At 44.6% G+C, this 19,704-nt stretch overlaps 1 protein-coding gene across 2 annotated transcripts in view; it reads left to right on the forward strand.

Moving 5' to 3' along the window:
• The first annotated feature begins 14,758 nt into the window (after positions 1-14,758).
• Positions 14,759-19,704, forward strand: part of LOC140212390 (ubiquitin-conjugating enzyme E2 E1-like) — a 108,244-nt gene continuing 103,298 nt past the window's right edge. The window contains exons 1-2 of one of the 2 annotated variants that reach the window (XM_072283139.1): positions 14,759-15,231; positions 15,702-15,752. In XM_072283139.1, coding sequence (XP_072139240.1) covers positions 15,029-15,231; positions 15,702-15,752 — 254 coding nt within the window. In that variant the 5' untranslated portion in view covers positions 14,759-15,028. The remainder of the gene's footprint in view (positions 15,232-15,701; positions 15,753-19,704) is intronic. The other variant, XM_072283138.1, reaches the window with a different exon arrangement.

Below are 19,704 nucleotides of genomic sequence, written 5' to 3' on the forward strand. Positions count from 1 at the left end.
TTATTGTCTTATGGTTTAATTCCTCTTTCATCCCAGTGCCATTTCTTTAATTTACCTTTCCATGATTGCTTTAGTCTAAATTTAACCAGAGTTCCAGAACAGTTAGTTGAAAGGTTGTGGAGGCAGATACTGGTAAGACCTCAGACAAAGTTAGGAATCAAAAGGTTGAGCATGGTGCAGCTAGTGTCCTGAGCTGCCTATATTTCAGTACAAGAAGTATCGCACTGAAGATGAAGGATCTGGTTTACAAACAGAGGCAATGTGTAGTGAGGAGAGGCTGTTGATTGGGCAAAACTTCAGTCAACAGGATGAGTTGCAATGTAAAAGGTGAACAAAATCGAAAAGAGTGAATAAAAGACTGAAGGTGTTGTATCTGAATGTGCTCAGTATATGGAATAAGGTAACTGAACTTTCAGCACAGTGCAGATTGGCAGATATGATGTTGTAGGCATCACTGAATCATGGCTGAAAGATCAGAGCTGGGAGCTTAATGTCCATGGATTCACATTGTATCGAACACATAGGCACGAAGGCAGAGGGGTCGGTGTTTCCCTATTGGTAAAAAATGAAATCAAATCTTGAGAAAGAGGTAACATAGGGTCAGAAGTTGTTGAATCATTGTGGATAGAGCTAAGGAACTGTAAGGGTAAAAAGACCCTGATGGGAGTTGAGTGCAGATCCCCAAACAGTAGCAAGGATGTGGCCTACAAATTTTAGCAGGAGATAGAAAATGTATGCCAAGAGCGCTATGTTACAATAGTCATGGGGGACTTCAATATGCAAGTAGGTTGGGGAAATCAGGTTGGTGCTAGATTACAGGAGGGGGAATTTCTAGGGTGCCTATGAGATGGATTTTTAGAGCAGCTCAAGGTTGATCCCACCAGAGGATCAGCTATTCTGGATTGGGTGTTGTGCAAAGAACCAGAATTGATTAGAGAGCTTAAGGTGAAAGAACCCTTTGGGGCAAGTGATCATAATATGATTGAATTCATCTTGAAATCTGAGAAGGAGAAGCTAAAGTCAGATGTATCAGTATTACAGGGGAGTAAAGGGAATTACAGAGGCACGAGGGAGGAGTTGGCCAGAATTGATGGGAAAAGAACACTGGTAGGAATAACAGCAGAGAAGCAATGGTTGGAAAATCTGGAAGCAATTCAGAAGGCACAGGATATATACATCTCAAAGTGGAAGAAGTATTCCAAAAGAAAGTTGACACAACCATGGCTAACAAGAGAAGTCAAAGCCAACATAAACGCCAAAGAGAGGGCATATAACAGAATAAAAATTAGTTGGAAGTTAGAGGATTGGGAAGCTTTTAAAAACCAACAGAAAGCAACTAAAAACTCATTAAGAAGGTAAAGATGGAATACGAAAGTAAGTTGGCAAATAATATTAAAGAGGATACCAAAAGTTTCTTCAGACACATAAAGTGTAAATGACAGGTAAGAATGGATATTTGACCACTGGAAAACAATGCTGGAGAGGTAGTAAAGGGGAACAACAAAGTGGCAGATGAACTTATGCAGTATTTTGCATAGGTCTGCACTGTGGAAAACAATATCAGTACGATGGAAGTTCCAGGTGTCAGGGGGCACGAAATGTGTGAAACTACCATAAGTAGAGAGAAGGTTCTTGGGAAACTGAAAGGTCCATAGGTAGCTAGGTCAGAGAGGGAGGCAAAAGAGGTGGGGACGTGGCATTGCTAATAAGGGATAGTGTCATGGCTGCAGAGGAGGAGGAAGTTATGGAAGGATTGTCTACTGAGTCAGTGTGGGTGGAAGTCAGAAAAGGGAAAGGGGCAATAACTCTACTGGGTGTATTTTTATAGACCCCCCCCATAGTAACAGGGACATTGAGGAGCAGATAGGGAGGCAGATTCTGGAATGGTGCAATAATAATAGGGTTTTTGTGATGGGAGATTTTAACTTTCCTAATATTGATTGGCATCTCCTTGGCACAAGGGGTTTAGATGGGGTGGACTATGTTAGGTGTGTTCAGGAAGGTTTCCTGATGCAATATGTAGATAAGCCAACTAGAGGAGAGGCTGTACTTGATCTGGTATTGGAAAATGAACCTGGTCAGATGTCAGATCTCTCGGTGGGAGAGCATTTTGGAGGTAGTGACCGCAACTTTATCTCCTTTACCATAGCGCTGGAGAAGGATGGGAGCGGACAATTTGGGAAAACATTTAATTGGGGTAGGGGGAAATATGATGCTATTAGGCAGGAATTTAGGAGCATAAACCGGGAGCAGATGTTCGGAGGGAAATGCGTGGCAGAAATGTGACAAATGTTCAGGGACATTTATATGGAGTTCTACATAGGTATGTTCCATTGAGGCAGGGAAAGGATGGTAGGGTAAAAGAACCATGGTGTACAAAGTATGTAGAAAATCTAGTTAAGAAGAAATGAAAAGCTTACGAAAGGTTCAAGAAACTAGGTACAGTACTGTTAGAGCTCTAGAAAATGACAAGGTTGCTAGAAAGGAGCTTAAGAATGGAATTAGGAGAGCCAGAAGGGGTCATGAGAAGGCCTTGGTGAGCAGGATTAAGGAAAACCCCAAGGCATTCTACAAGTATGTGAAGAGCAAGATGATGAGCTGTGTGAGAATAGGACAAATCAGGTGCGATAGTGGAAATGTGGGCATAGAGTCGGAGGAGATAGCAGAAGTACTTCATGAATAAATGGGATAGATACATGGATGGGAGAGATCTGGAGGGTTATGGACTGGGTGCAGGTCAATGGGACCAGCGGGATAAAGTTTCGGCACAGACTAGAAGGGCCAAATGGCCTGTTTTCTGTGCTGTAGTGTTCTATGGTTCTATGGTTCTAATACTTTGCTTCAGTATTCACCGGGGAAAAGACCTTGGCAATTGTGGGGATGACTTACAGCAGACTGAAATGCTTGAGCATATAGACATTAAGAAAGAGGATGTGCTGGAGCTTTTGAAAAGCATTAAGTTAGGTAAGTCACCGGGACCAGATGAGATATACCCCACATTACTGTGGGAAGTGAGGGCGATTGCTGAGCCTCTTGCAATGATCTTTGCATCATCAGTAGGGCAGAGAAGTACTGGAGGATTGGAGGGTTGTAAATGTTGCTCCCTTGTTCAAGAAAGGGAGAAGAGGTAACCTAGAAAATTATACACCAGTGAGTCTGACTTCAGTGGTGGGCAAGTTGTTGGAGAAGATCCTAAGAGGCAGGATCTATAAGCATTTGAAGAGACATAATCTGATTATGGATAGCCAGCATGGCTTTGTCAAGGGTAGGTCATGCCTTACGAACTTGATTGAATTCTTTGACGATGTAACAAAACACATTGATGAAGGCAGAGCAGTGATGTAGTGTATATGGATTTCAGTACGGCATTTGATAAGGTTCCCCATGCAAGGCTCAAGTAAGGAGGCATGGGATCCACGGAGACGTTACTTTGTGGATCCAGAATTGGCTTGCCCACAGAAGGCAAAGCGTAGTTGTAGATGGTTTGTATTCTGCATAGAGGTCGGTGACCAGTGGTGTTCCACAGGGATCTGTTCTGGGATCACTCCGCTTTCTGATTTTTATAAATGACCTGGATGAGGAAGTGGAAGGATGGGTTATTAATTTTGCTGATGACACAAAGGTTGGGGGTGTTGTGGATAGTGTGGAAGGTTGTCAGTGGTTACAGCGGGACATCAACAGGATGCAGAACTGGGCTGAGAATTGGCAGATGCTCTTCAACCCAGATAAGTGTAAAGTGGTTCATTTTGGTAGCTCCAATTTGAAGACAGTATAAATATATATGGTAAGACTCTTGGCAGTCTGGAGATCTGAGCGATCTTGGGGTCCATGTCAATAGAACACTCTAAGCTGCTGCACAGGTTGACAGTGTTGTTATGAAGGCGTATGGTATGTTGGCCTTCATCAGCCATGGGATTGAGTTCAAGAGCCGTGAGGTAATGTTACAGCTATGTAAGACCTTGGTCAGATCCCACTTGGAGTACTGTGCTCAGTTCTGGTCACCTCACTACAGGAAGGATGTGGATACTATAGAGAGAGTGCAGAGGAGATTTACAAGAATGTTGCCTGGATTGGAGGGCGTACCTTATGAGAATAGGTTGAGTAAACTTGGCCTTTTCTCCTTGGAGCGACGGAGGATGAGAGGTGACCTGATAGAGGAGTATAAGATGATGAGAGGCATTGATCATGTGGATAGCCAGAGGCTTTTTTTTCAGGGCTGAAATGGCTAACAAGAGGGGGCGTTGTTTTAAGGTGTAGGAGGGGATGTCAGAGTTATGTTTTTCACACATAGAGTGGTAGGTGCGTGGAATGCACTGCCAGCAGCAGTGGTGGAAGTGGATACAATAGGATCCTTTAAGAGCCTCTTAGATAGGTACCTGGAGCTTAGAAAAATAGAGGGCTATGCGCTAGGGAAATTCTAGGCAGTCTCAAGAGTAGGTTACATGGTTGGCGCAAAATTGTGGGCCAAAGGGCCTGTAATGTGCCGTAAATTTCTTTGTTCTGTGTTCTAAGTCACCTGGAGCAGATGGTGTACAACCCAGAGTTCTGAAAGAGGTGGCTGAAGAGGGGGGAGGCTTAATAATGATCTTTCAAGAATCACTAGATTCTGGAATGGTTCTGGAAGACTGGAAAAGGCTCTCCACTCTGCAAGAAGGGAGAGAGGTAGAAGAAAGGAAACTATAGGCCAGTTAGTCTGACCTCAGTGGTTGTGAAGATGTTGGAGTCGATTATTAAGGATGAGGTCTCATGACACATGATAAAATAGGCTACAGTCAGCATGGTTTCCTCAAGGGAAAATCTTGCTTGACAAATCAGTTGGAATTCTTTGACGAAATAACAAGCAGGATAGACAAAGGAGAATTGTGTGATGTTGTTTACTTGGATTTTTAGAAGACCTTTGGCAAGGTATCATACATGAGACTGCTTAACAAGCTATGAGCCCATGGTTTCACAGAAAAGATCCTAGCATGGATAAAACAGTGGCTGATTGACAGGAGGCAAAGACAGGGAATAAAGGGAGCTTTTTCTGGCTGGCTGCTGGTGACTAGTGGTGTTCCACTGGGACTGATTCTGTTTATGTCATATGTCAATGATTTGGATGATGGAATTAATGGCTTTGTTGCAAAGCTTGCAGACGATATGAAGTTAGCTAGAGGGGCAGGTAGTTTTGAGGAAGTAGAGAGGCTACGGGAGGACTTAGACAGATTAGGAGAATGGGCAAAGAAATGGCAGATGGAACACAGTGTTGGGAAGTATATGGTTATGCACTTTGGTAGAAGAAATGAAAGGGTTGACTATTTTCTAAATGGAGAGAAAATACAAAAACCTGAGGTGCAAAGGGACTGGGGAGTCCTTGTGCAGGATTCCCAAAAGGTTAATTTGCAGGATGAATCTGTAATGAGGAAGGCAAATGCAATGTTAGCATTCACTTCAAGAGGATTAGAGTATAAAAGCAAGGATGTAATGTTGAAACGTTATAAAGCACTGGTGAGACCTCACTTGGAGCATTGTGAGCAGTTTGGGGCCCCTTATCTTAGAAAGGATGTGCTGAAACTGGAGAGGATTCAAAGGAGGTTCATGAAAATGATTCCAGAATTGAATGACTTGTCATATGGAGTCCAAGTCTTTATGTATATTTAAGGCAGAGGTTGATAGATTCTTGGTCAATCAGAGCATGAAGGGATGCGGGGAGAAGGCAGGAGATTGGGGCTGAGAGGAAATATGGCCTAATTCTGCTCCTATTTCTTATGGTTTTATGATCTTATATTTCTGTTCCGCTTCTGTATTTATATTGGATAATTTTTTTAAATGCCTTTTACTTCTTGGATACTTCAGCCTCTTTGAACTTTTGTATTTACCACTTATAAGCAATTCCAGTAATTATCTTTTATCCGAAACTTATGACCTCTGAAGTACAAAACTGAAAACTGAAATCATTCTGCCATAATTTTGTCCACTTCCTTAATTAACAGCCTGGGAAAAAATACCAAATGTGCCCACAAGAAATTGTGCCACAAGCTCAGATTGTCTCAGAAGTGCCATTAAGCACTTCCTAAATGTAATAATGGCTAGTCGTTTGACCTACTGGGACTGTTTGACTTCTGAAACACACATCATTCCAGCCTTCCTCCTCATTTTGCGAAGTTCAAGAATCTCTACAAGAAACCTTCCTCAGCATCCACAGACTTCCGTGAAAGTTGGCTTCCTGATATCCGTTACTGCTTGTGTGAACAATTACCTTGTGACTGACTGCCATGATTATCACAAGAGGCTATAACAAAAAAATTGTCAGTCTTTGTTATGTATAGTTTCATTGTATTTCTCTGTCATCCTGTGAATGCACACAAGAACTATAGAACCATAGAACACTACAGCACAGAAAACAGGCCATTTTGCCCTTCTAGTCTGTGCTGAAACATTATTCTGCTAGTCCCATTGACCTGCATCCTGTCCATAACCCTCCAGGCCTCTCCCATTCATGTACCTATCCAATTTATTCTTAAAACCTAAGAGTGAGTCAGATGGCTGCTTGTTCCACACTCCCACCACTCCCTGAGTGAAGAAGTTCCCCCTAATGCTCCCCCTAAACCTTTCCCCTTTCACCCTAAAGCCATGTCCTCTCGTATTTATTTTATAAATTTTATAAATGAATTTCAGGACAGTGTAAGGTGATATTTACGTATTTTGATAATAACTTTGAACTTTGAAATCCAAAAACATATGTGTTCAATATGGTAGGAAATACATGACAGATTAGTCAAGCTTAGAAAGCTTAAGACTCATAGTTTGGATCATTTGCACCCCTGTAAACCAATGGAAGCTGGGAAAAGCGTATCACTCCTGTTAATAAAAAATACTCGAGTAGGGAATAGAGAGGTCAGCGGTGTAAAGTGTGAACAGCTTTAAATTCCAAGGTATGAACATCTCGGACCATCTGTCCTGGGTCCAACACATTGCTACAATCACAAAGCAGGCATGCCAGCCGTTCTACCTTGCTAGGAATTTGCAGAGATTTGATACCAAAGACTCTTACAGATTTCTACTGATGCTTTATAAGGCACTGGCGAGGCCTCACTTGGAGTATTGTGAGCAATTTTCGGCCCCTTATCTGAGAGGGGACGTGCTGGCATTGGAGAGGGTACACTGAAACCTATCGAATTTTGAAAAGCCTCGATAGAGTGGATGTGGAGAGGATGTTTCCTGTGGGGGGGGGGGTGGCGTGGTCTAGGACCAGAGGAAACGGGCCCAGAATAGAGAGACATCCATTTAGAATGGAGATGAGACTCAACGCATTCCAGGCACCTACTCTCCATGTAAAATCTTGCCCTCACATGTCCTTTGAACTTACCCCCTCTCACCTTAAATGCATGCCATCTGGTATTAGATATTTCAACCCTGGGAAACAGACACTGTCTGTCTACGCCTCTTATAATCTGATAAACCACTATCAGATTTCCTCTCAGCGTCTGCCACTTCAGAGAAAACAACCCAAGTTTGTCCAAACTCTTGTTATAGCACATGCTCCCTCAGTAACTAGATGCTGTCTTCCCCACCTGTAGACCACAGTCAGAGTAAATCAGAAATAACGTCTCTTTCTCGCTGACAGTCAACAATGGCACAACTCAAGGGATGCTGAGGGAGCATGTGCCAAGGCTGTTTCCTCTGGTCCTAGACACCCCCACCCCCACCACAGGAAACATCCTCTCCACATCCACTCCAGATGAAATGTAGCTGCTGTTGTGCTTTCTTTGTAATTGTATCACTATGTTGGGTCCAGGACAGACCCTCGGAGATGCTGACACCCAGGAACTTGAAACTGCTCACCCTTTCCACTGCTGATCCCTCGTCGAGGACTGGTGTGCATCCCCTCAACTTCCCTTTCTTGAAGCCCACAATCAATTGCTTGATCTTACAGATGTTGTTGCGACACCACTCGGCCAGCTGATCTGTCTCGCTCCCGTACGCCTCCTTGCCACCATCTGAAACTCTGCCACCAATAGCTGTGTCGTCAGCCAATCTATAGATGGCATTTGAGGTGAGTCTAGCCACAGTCACGGGTGTAGAGAGAGAGTAGAGCGGTTGGCTGAGCGCACATCCCTTGAGTTGTGCAATTGTTGATCGCCGGTGAGAAAGAGATGTTATTTCTGATCTACTCTGACTGTGGCTAGGCACAGCTGAAATGCCATCTATAAATCTGCTGATGACACGACTATTGCTGGCAGGATTTCAGATGGTGATGAGGATTGGAAAAAGCTGCAGAGAGCTCAGCCATCTCTATCATGAGCACTGGTCTCCCCAGCATCAAGAACACCTCCAAAAGCCAATTCCTCAAAAAAAGCAGCATCCATCATTAAGGACCCCCATCACTCAGGAATTGTCCTCTTCACAGTGATACCATTAAGGAGGAGGTGCATGAACCTGAAGATATATTCAATGCTTCAGGAACATCTTCCCCTGTGCCATCGGATTTCTGAATGGACAATCAACCCATGAATACTATCTCACTTTCTTTGCTCTCTTTTGCACTACTTAATTTAATATTTTATATCTCTTTCTTAATGTAATTTATAATTACTCTTTGGAGAGAAGGAGGATGAGAGGAGACATGATAGAGGTGTACAAGATAATAAGAGGAATAGATAGAGTGGATAGCCAGCGCCTCTTCCCCAGGGCACCACTGCTCAATACAAGAGGACATAGCTTTAAGGTAAGGGGTGGGAAGTTCAAGGGGGATTTTAGAGGAAGGTTTTTTACCCAGAGAATGGTTGGTGCGTGGAATGCACTGCCTGAGTCAGTGGTGGAGGCAGATACACTCATGAAGTTTAAGAGACTACTAGACAGGTATATGGAGGAATCTAAGGTGGGGGTTTATATGGGAGGGGCAGGGTTTGAGGGTTGGCACAATATTGTGGGCCGAAGGGCCTGTACTGAGTTGTACTTTTCTATGTTCTATGTTCTATAATTTTTTAATTATGTTATTGCAATGTTCTACTGCTGCAAAACAACAAATGCCAGTGATATTAAACCTGATTCTGATTCAGATGCCCTCTAATCCAGGCAACGTCCTGGTGAACCTCTTCTGCACCCTCTTTCCTGCCATTATTCCTACAATGATCTCACCAGACTTGTATGCAATACTCCAGTTGTGGCCTAACTAGAGTTTTGTAAAACTGCAACTTAACTTCCCGACCCAAAGGCAAGTATAGCGTGTGCCTTCTTAACCACCCTGTCAACCTGAGTAGCCACTTTCAGGGAGCATTGAACGTGGACCAGAAGATCTCTCTGCTCGTCAACCCTGTTAAGGGTCTTGCCTCACAGTCCTACACTGTTACAGTGTTATGCCGAATGCTCGAAACCCAATGGGTGTAGGAATGAAAACAGTACCTTCACTCACACTGTACACCGAAAGGATGGGGTTCTAAAGAGATAGCAATACTCTTGCAGTCTCACTGAGTCTTTTAAAGGAATAAGTAAAAGATTTGTAAACAGTACATTGAGCTAGAATAAGGTAAATCAATAACAATAACCAATAAAGTGCTGGCAGGACAACGATGAAGTGCAAGATCACAATGAGTTTGATTGTGAAGTCAGCAGTCCACCTTATTGTACGAGGTCTTTTCATGTGTCTGATTACAGTGGGATACATATTGTCCTTGAACCTGGTGGTACCTGGCTTTTGTACCTTCTGCCTGATGGGGAAGGGGGAGAAGAGAGTTGGTGAGTGGAGCTAGCTAAAGGAGGGGTACTGGACAAATGGCAACAGTAGGGGGAGGGGAGGGACCGAGTGCAGGGAGGACGTGGGAGATAAGCTCATGAGACCAGGCTGGGGGGAGGGGTGGGGTTTGCAGGGGGAGGAACTGAGAAACAAGGTGCTGGAGAGTGGAGGGAGATTGTTAGGAAGAAGAGGGTGTGTGAGAGGACCCAGGTGAATCATGAGGAGAGGAAAAGGGTAGAGGGCTTGAGAGTTACCTGGGGTTGTTCCCACTGTTGGATTGTCAACTACCAGGCAGAACCCATCTGGAAGAACGTTGTTTTGTTTGGTTAAATACGTATATAGTCTGATGACAATAACCTTGAACTTAAATTTGAGAACATGAGGAGCAGTTCCTCTAGTTTGCATTTGGCATTGAAGGAGGGAAGTAGAGGGCAGATAGTTGGTGCAGTAATGGGGAGGGGAGTTGAAATGGCATGAAACCAGCAGCTACAGATGGACATTGAGGATTAAGAGGTCACCCTGTCTGCGCTTGGTCTCTCCAATGTTGAGGGGGCCTTACTGAGGGCACCTAATGCACCTAATGCAATAGACCAGTTTATAGGAGGTACATGTGAATCTCTGTTTTTAGTGCTGACATAGAATTGACGGGAGGAATGGCCTCCTCCTCTATCGTTACACAAAAGGTGACAAATTTTCCCAATGGAACACACACGCAGTTACACTTTATTCTGCATCCCGTTATTGTTTAACTTGTTTCACCTCAATGCACTGTGTAATGATTTGAACTGTATGGGTACTATGCAAAACAAGATTTTCACTCTACCCCAGTACAATACTAAACCAATTTAGCATATCATTGTGGGCATGAACTTAGTGTTACATCTGGCTGGATTGTCCATCTGCAAGAGGCAGTGCCTGAGAAAGGCAGCATCCATTCCCGAGGACCCTCACCATCCAGAACATGCCCCCTTCTCATCACTACCAATGGGGAGGTGGTACATGAGCCTGAAGACACACATTCAGTGTTTTATGTAAAACAGAGACACTGGAGGTTCTGCAAATGTTGGAAATGTAGTCCTAGATTTAGAATATGAAACTTAGAACAGTACAGCAAAGTGCAGGCCCTTTGGCCTACGATGTTGTGCTGGCCTAATTACCAAAGATCGAAGATCAATCTACCCCCTGCCTCCCCCATAGTGCTCCATTTTACTCTTGTCCATGTGCCTTTCCAAGTGTCTCTTAAACGTCCCGTCACACATACTGGAAGAACTCGGCAAGTCAGGCACACTTGGTCTTGACCCGAAACATCAGTTGTTGGGTTCCCTCTATAGATGCTGACTGACTTGCTGAGTTCCTCCAGCATTTTGTGTGTGTTGTTCAATTTCTTTCGAACAGCCTGTTCTTCACGTCCATCAGATTTCAGAACAGTCCACACTTCGTCATTTTTCTCTTCTGCACTATTCTTTCAAAGTTTAACGATTAAAGTAAATTTATTATCAAAGTTACCATGTACTACCTTGAGATTCATTTTCTTGTAGGCATTTATATAAAAAAAAGTTTTGCCATCTGTAAGAACTGTGTACATCCTTTCCATGAGCATGTGGGTTTCCTCCTGGTTCTCCAATTTCTTCCCACAGTCCAAAGACGTTCTGTTTATGAGGTTAATTGATCATTAAATTGTCCTGTGTTCACACTAGGGTTAAATAGGTGGGTTACTTGGCAGTGCAGGTGGTTGGACGGAAAGGGCCAGTTTCTCTAAATCAATCGTAAATATAGACAAGGATCCAACGTACAAAATAATAAATTTTAATAAATAAACAAATAAGACTGAGAACACGAGTTGTAGAGTCCTTGAAAATGAGCCAATAAGTTGTGGATTCAGTTCAGCATTGAGGTGAGTGAGGTTATTATTTTGTAACTTACTGTGATTTTTATGTATTGGACTGTCCTGCTGCCACAAAACATATTTCACAACATGTGCCATCGATATTAAACTAAATTCTGAAATCTAATCACAGTCTCACAGTAAGAGGCTGATTTGAGTATTGGGAATGGTGTGAATGAAGGGGAGAGTGCAGAGAGGTTGGGGAGGGGTTAACTCCAGGGTCCCCGAGGGAGCCTTCCATGGGAAAGTAAGGGAAGATGTGGGGATAACAGATATCGGCATTTCCTCAACGACACTCAGAGCACAACCTGCCTCAGATTTCTCTCTACAACTCGAGAGGTTTTGCAGATGCTGGAAATCCAGAAAAAAAAATCTCAAAATGCTGGAGGAACTCCCTCAAAAGAGGAAAGAATGGTGCGAAAAACAAAATAAAAGTCTAGTGTGGCAGTTCTGTGGGCAAAAACACCTTGTTAATGAGAGAGCTCAGGAGAGAATGGCCAGACTGGTTCGAGCTGACAGGAAGGTGACAGTAGCTCAAATAACCACATGTTACAACAGTGGTGAGCAGAAGAGCATCTCTGAACGCACATCAGGTCAAACCTTGAAGTGCACGGGCTACAGCAGCAGAAGGCAATGAGCAGACATGCAATGGCCATATTATTACGTACAGGAAGTTAGTGTGACACTATTACAGCTTGGGGCCAACAGAGTTTGGAGTTCAGTTCCAGCGCTACCTGTAAGGGTGCTTGTACGTTTTCTCCATGACCATGTGGATTTCCTCCGGATGCTCTAGTTTCCTCCCACAGTCCAAAGACCCACCGGTTAGTAGGTTACTTGATAATTGTGAACAGTGCTGTGATGAAGATAGGGTTAAATAGATGGGTCACTGGGCGGTGCGGCTCGTTGGGTCTGAAGGCCCTGTTCCACCCTGTATCTCTAAATAAAATAAAGCTTCACACTGGGCCCTGAGTCTCTTGGGCTGTTTTGTTTTGTTTTGTTTTGTTTTGTACAGTACTGCTACTCTGGCAATGCTGCCTTCAAGTAAAAGGGAATTCTCATGGACCTGGCCACTCACTACCAGCAATAAAAATACAGATTACAAGGCTATTATCACCTTTCTACTTGTGGGAACTTGCTGTGTGTGGATTACCTGTCACCTTCCCTGCATTGCCAGGGCTGTCTTTCTGATTTCAGAATCTCAGGGTAGTATGTGGTGACATTTTCAAGCTTCAAGATTGTTTAATGTCATTCCCCGTACACACAAGTGTAAAGGAGAACAAAATATTTGTTACTGCAGATCGGGTGAGGCACAAAAAACACATAAATACATAAAATGGCTTATATACAACTTGATTTAATGTCCAGATAGGAAATGTCTGCCAGGAAATGATAAAGTAATGGTGATTAAGGGTGTCGAGCGGTGGGTTAGTGGGTGGAGTTGTTAACTGTTTTTGAGTTGGTCGTCCTGGTGTGGATGCTACATAGCTTCCTCCCTGATGAATTGGACAAACCGCCCATGAGCACGGTGGGTGGCATCCTTTATGATGTTCCTGGTCCTTTACCGGCACCTTTCTGTATCTACGTACTTTATTAGTAAATATTCCTTGATCTTTCAGAAGTTCTTCATTGGTTCTCCAGTGGTTTGGAAAACCAGGGTGACCAAAGGTGACACATCAAAATGTAGGTTCTTTCCAAGCTGACCACAGAATAAATCAGGGTCTTTTTACAATACAGACGCTGGAAATGCAGAGTAACACTCACAAGATGTTAGATGTCTCTGACAGAACAATTCTGATATACTGTATATATAAAACACACGTGCCTCTTTAATTCAATTCACAAGTCATTGTGTTTTACTCATGAGAAAGCAAGCAAAATGTTTCTCTTGTGAAATATGAACAGCAAGATTGTAACCTACTCTAAAATAGGACCGTAAGACATAGGAGCAGAATTAGGCCATTTGGCCCATCGAGTCTGCTCTGCCTCTCAATCATGGCTGATCCATTTTCCCCTCCTCAGCCCCACTCTCCAGCCTTTGATGCCGTGTCCAATCAAGAATCTACCAATCCCTGCCTTAAATACATCCATCGACCTGGACTCCACAGCTGCCTGTAGTGACAAATTCACCACCCACTGGCTAAAGAAATTTATCCACATCTCTGTTTTAAATGGATGCCCGTCTATCCTGAGGCTCTTGTCCTAGACTCCCCCCACTATGAGAAACATCCTTTCCACATCTACTCTGCCTCGGCCTTTCAACATTCAAAAGGTTTCAATGAGATCCCCCTCAACCTTCTGAATTTCAGTGAGTACAGATCCAGAGCCATCAAACGCTCCACGTATGGTAACCCTTTCATTCCTGGAATCATCCTAGTGAAAGTCCTCTGAACCCTCTCCAATGCCAGCCCACCTTTTCTAAGATGAGGGACCCAAAACTGTTCACAATATTCAAGGTGAGGCCTCACCAATGCCTTATAAAGCCTCAGTATCACATCCCTGCTCTGGTATTCTAGACCTCTTGAAATGAATGCTAACATTGCATTTGCCTTCCTCACCACCGACTCTACCTGCAAGTTAACCTTTAGGATGTTCTGCACAAGGACTCCCAAGTCCCTTTGCATCTTGGATTTCTAGATTTTCTCCCCATTTTGAAAATAGTCTGCACATTTATTTCTGATACCAAAGAGCATGACCATGCATTTTCCAACACTGTATTTCATTTGCCACTTTCTTGCCCATTCTCCTAATCTGTCTAAGTCCTTCTGCATTCTACCTGGCCCCTGGGGGGAGGGGTGAGGGAGGGGAAGTAGACGGGAGGGAAGGGAGGGCGAGGACAGGACAGGAGGGAGGGCAGAGGGGACATGAGGAGGGAGGAGGGAGGAGGGAGGAGGGAGGAGGAGTTGGAGGGGGGATGGAGGGAAGGGTGGAGGCTTGGGAGGGTGATGAGGGAGGGGAGGATTCGGAGGAGGGAAACGGGGCGAAGTAGGGGAGATGGAGGGTGGGCAAGGAGAGGATGGGTACGAGGGAAGGAGAGGGAGATAGAGTAGGGGTGGGGTGGGGAGGAGAGAGTAACTCCTCAGCGTGGTGTTACGAGAACGCGTGACGGGATATTACCCCGTGAGTGTTAGTCCATGAGTTACGCCTCTGAGTATTACACTACACAGATACACTGTGACTCACTCGGAGTGACATTGTATCCTCGCCCTCTCTATGTACAGTTTCCTCTTTGGGTACTGATCTGTTGCTTGGCTATTTACTTTTATTTCTCTCTCTGTGTCGTGATTCCTGTTGTTAAAGTCCTTTGTTGTATTTCCCGGGTGTTTAGTTGGTGTTGTGGGTGGGTAGTTGGTGAGAGTGAGTGTGAGACACACACACACTCACACTGTCGTGTCTCAGCACAAGGGAAAGCGTTTGTGCCGGCGGCCGCGATGTCGGATGACGACTCGAGGGCGAGCTCCAGCCCCTCCTCGTCCTCTCCCAGCTGCTCGCCGCCCGCAGCCGACGGGGAGACGGACGGCAACCACAACAACGGCGGCGGCGGAGGCAGCGGCGGCGGAAACAAGAGGAAACGAGAAAGCAAGACGAACACCATGAGCAAGAACCCCAAACTGCTCACCACCAGCGCCAAGAGGTGAGTGTGAGTGCGAGCGACTCGGGACTTGCCCCCCGCTTTCTCTCTCTCCCTCACCCTCGCTTCACTTTAATACCCGAGGTTGATTTGCATAGGAGCTAAAAATCGCTTTGTGCAGAAAGGCAGCGCCGCGATTTGAAGCCCCGGCCCCCTCCTCGGCTGTCAGCCGCCCTCTCGGGCTGCCGCGGCACCCGGCGCTCGCCCCTCCCGGGAGCCGGGGACACCGAGGTGGGGGGAAATGTTTCACGGTGCTTGGCTTCTTGGAGCCTACCACAAGCGGCCATGTTTGCTTTCTCCTCATGCAGAGGTCAGGGTCTTTTCGCTTATTTCCCCTTTTCTTCACTTTAAATTCCGTCAAGTTGAGCGAGGGGGGGTCTCCGGAGAGCGAGCGGCGCTGGTCCGGAGCGGGTGCCGCGGGATGTGAGTGTGTGTGTGTTTATTTAAGAAAATCAACGTTTTCTGATTCACAGGATCCAGAAGGAGCTGGCCGATATCACGTTGGATCCGCCGCCGAACTGCAGGTTGGTGGGTTGCTCGGGGTTAAATGATCAGCGTGACGGTCAGGAGGCGAGAGGCAGTTGTTTTGCCCATCAGGAGCGGGTTAATCATTCACCTCCTGGCGCTGGCGGGGCTGCGCTGCGATAGAAGTTGGGATGGAGGCCCGATTTTTTGCGTTTTTTAGATCCAAAGCACGCATCAGACACCGGCTGAGATGTTTACCGCAAGTTTCGGCTTGGTAGTTTGAAACTTTCCTCGCTGTTGGTGGGCGGGGGAGGGGGCTGAGGATTGGGTCCCATCAGCAGTCAGCGCACTTGGTGGCCTGGGCACAAGGCGGTGGAGGAACTCAGGCATCCTATGCTGTTCGGTTTGGAGTCCACTGCTTTGCTGGTGAGGGGCTTAGAGACTCTTGCAGTGGAGTGTGCGTGTGCAGGAATCTTCCCCCCGAATTGCAGAGGTTCTGTGGTCACACGGGAAACTGGAGGTGCGAAGAGGTGGCTTTGTGCTGAGAGGGTTATCAGTGCTGTCAACAAAGTGTCAGGGTCCGCAATGGGTCATTTATAAACTCACCGGGGAATTATTCTGAATCTGATCTGGTACCTCAGCAGCTCCCGAAAAAAGTAATTACTTATTTTAAATAGTTTGATGTTATTTGGCTAATAATTATGTAGGATTATTTGACTTTATTTGGCTACTGATGATGTATAATTATTTGACACAATTTGCTAATAATTATGTATAATTATTTGACCTTATGTAGCTGGGATGTTGTCAGACTGCTGGATAGCAGGCTGATTCATAACCCCTGTGTTCTGGTGGTTCCTTGCTACTCTTTTACTGTGGGGATCACATCACCGTGAAGAAATATATTTAAAAGTCCAGTTTTGACTTGGTCATTTACCATCTGTGAAATTCTTTCACGATTTCGAGTTCTGGTCACTTATCAGGTCTGTTCAGAAACGAGTCCTAAATTCTTTTTGGTTTCTATCTACTTTGGCCACTGGAATCATATTAAATCCTGCAAAGTGACTCCTTTTTGGGTTGAGAATATGTTTTCTTTTTAGGTTTAGATCTGATCAAATTTCAGAAAATCTGGCATGCTCTCATCATGCTCTCGTTTCTGGAAATTCTGTAACCTAGATACGTTTCTTCCCTTTGAGTTATAGTACAATAACGGAATGTCAGTGAGTTTGGACTGTTAATTTATACAGAAACCATAAACTGAGAATAATGGTTGGCAGTGACTTCTTGAAATTGAATTGCTGCTCTTAGGTTCACTGAAACAAATGTTTAGTGTAATTTGCATAATATACTTGAAATGACAAACATCACACTGACTAGTCAGTACAGCAACACTATGACCGCTTTATAAACAGTCCCTCTGAAGGGTCTCAGCCCAAAACATTGACTCTTTATTGCTACCTGCTCTGATGGGTACCTTCAGCATCTGCAGAATCTCTTGTGACTAGGATCACATTGCACTAAATCAGACTTTTTTTTTTCCCCTAATTGTTTTTTTCCCCCTTGTTTAAAAAAAGCTGTTTTGTGTTTTTCTTGTGAATGCTACTTGTATTGTGGGCTGCATGCTAGCATGCCGGCTCGCACGACACTTTACAGAGCCAGTGGACGCCAATCAGAATCCTATCTGTCTGTAAGGAGAATGTGCCTTCTGTCTGTGACCATGTGGGATTTTCCTGTGTCCCCAGTTTCCTCCCACATTCCAGAGATGTGCAGTTAAACACAGGTCATGGCAGTCCGGAGTAACGAGCAAAATGCTGGAGGAACTCAGCAGTCCAGACAGCATCTATAGAGGGGAGTAAACAGTCGACACCTCGGGCCAAGTCCCTTCGTCGCTACTTATGGAGGGTCTCAGCCCAAGACATCAGAGAGGCTGAGTTCCTCCAGCATTTTGTGTGTGTTACTGTGGTTAGGGTTAGTAAGTTGTGGGCATGCCACCTTGGCACCAGCAGCGTAGTGACACTTGCACAATCCTCGTTGATTTGATTTGACGCAAGAGACACCTTTCACTCTATGTTTCAACGTGTTGGTGAATAGATGACGTAAAAGCTAATCTTTAAAATCTTTACCTGATGCTCCGTGTCTGTCATGCTGTTGCAAGTAAGTTTTTCATTTCACCTGTGCGCACACGGAGTGGTGTAGGTGACAGTAAACTCCACTTGACTTTAGGTTTTCTCAGTGAATGTGCGCTATCATAACTTTTTTTACAGGCAGTTTTTGACTGAAATCATAATCTTTAGCACTTGGGTTGTTTTTCAGTCTGTGTGTGTAGATTTTCACTGATTCCATAGTATTTCTCTGTTCTACTGTGAATATCTGCAAGAAAATGAAAATGAATCTCATTTTCTCATTAATAATCTCATAAGTGATGTATACTAATAAATAACCAATGTGCGGGGGGAAAAAAGCAAACTTCAAGTACAAAAAAAAAAGACAAGTATTTCTCTATACTGAGGACATGAGTTGTAGAGTTCTTAAAAGTGAGCTGGTAGGTTGCAGAATCAGTTTAGCGTTCAGGTGAGTGAAGTTATCTGTGGTGGTTCAGGAGCCTGATGGTTGGAGGGTAATAACTGTTCCTGAACTTGCAGGAGCTACGCTCTTGTGCAGTGCTCCATGTCATTGTGCTCTAGGGTGGGGAGGTCTTTACCCATGATGGGTTAGGCTATAACCAATAATTTTTGTAGCATTTTCCATTCAAGGGCGTTGGTGTTTCATCATAATACTAAATAAATAGCATTAAATATCGAGAACATGAGATGAAGAATCCTTGAAAGTGAGCCTATAGGTTATTGGAGCACGTCAGTGATGGGGTGAGCGAAGTTAATCCCTTTGTTTCAGGAGCCTGATGGTTGAGAGGTAATAACTGTTCCTGCACCTAGTGGTGTGGGACCTGAGGCTCCTGTACTTCCTTCCTGTTGGCAGCAGCGAGAAGAGAGCATGGTCTGGGTGGTGGGGTCGCTGGTGATGTTGCTTTCCTGTGACAGCGCTCCGTGTAGATTTGCTCAGTGGTGTGGAGGGCTTTACCCACGATGGACTGAGTCCTTGGTGATGGATGCTGCTTTCTTGAGGCAACATTCTGGTCATGATAATTTTCCTTGATGTGGAAATCTAAATACAGGCACACGGGCTTGTTCAATGCATCTTCCTCAGGCGCAATTTGTGAACACTGCAATTATATTTCTGAATGTCACAAGTTAGTCAGGCCAACAGGTGGTACAGAACAGAAAGTCAATTTAACAAGGCCACTTCAGGGCTGTAGAGGCTATCAAGAGGACTAGAATATGAAAGCAAGGGTATAATGCCGAGACTTGGTAAGGCACTGGTCAGTCTGCACTAGGAATATTGAGAGCCTCTTATCTAAGATGTGCTGGCATTGGAGAGGGTTCTGAGGAGGTTCATGAGAATGATTCTGGGAATGAAAGTGTTAATGTATGAGGGGCATTTGTTGGCTCTGGGCCTGTGCTTGCCGGGGTTTAGAAGAATGAGGGGCGATCTCATTGAAAACTATCGAATACTGAAATGCCTAGAAAGAGTAGATGAGGAAAGGATGTTTCTTATAATGGGAGAGTCCAGGACCAGAGGGCACAGCCTCAGAATAGAGGGACATCCCTTTAGAACAGAGATGAGGAGGAATTTCTTTAGCCAGAGGTTAGTGAATCTGTGCAGGACCAAGTCACTGGGTATATTTGAAGCAGAGGTTGAAAGGTTTTTGATCAATCAGAACTTCAAAGGTTATAGTGAGAAAGCAGGAGAATAAGGTTGGAGAGGGATAATAAATCAGCCACGATGGAATAGTGGAGCAGACTTGGTGGGCTGAATAGCCCAATTCTGCTCCTGTGTCTTATGGTCTTATCTGAATGGCTTTAATTTAACGGGGGCCCTTAAGAGAGCATAGCACATCGACTGTATTGAAACCCTTGTATTCTTGAATTTTGTTGTACACATCGAGTATAGCAA

Source organism: Mobula birostris, chromosome 19 (assembly GCF_030028105.1).
Source record: "Mobula birostris isolate sMobBir1 chromosome 19, sMobBir1.hap1, whole genome shotgun sequence".
NCBI lineage: Eukaryota > Metazoa > Chordata > Chondrichthyes > Myliobatiformes > Myliobatidae > Mobula > Mobula birostris.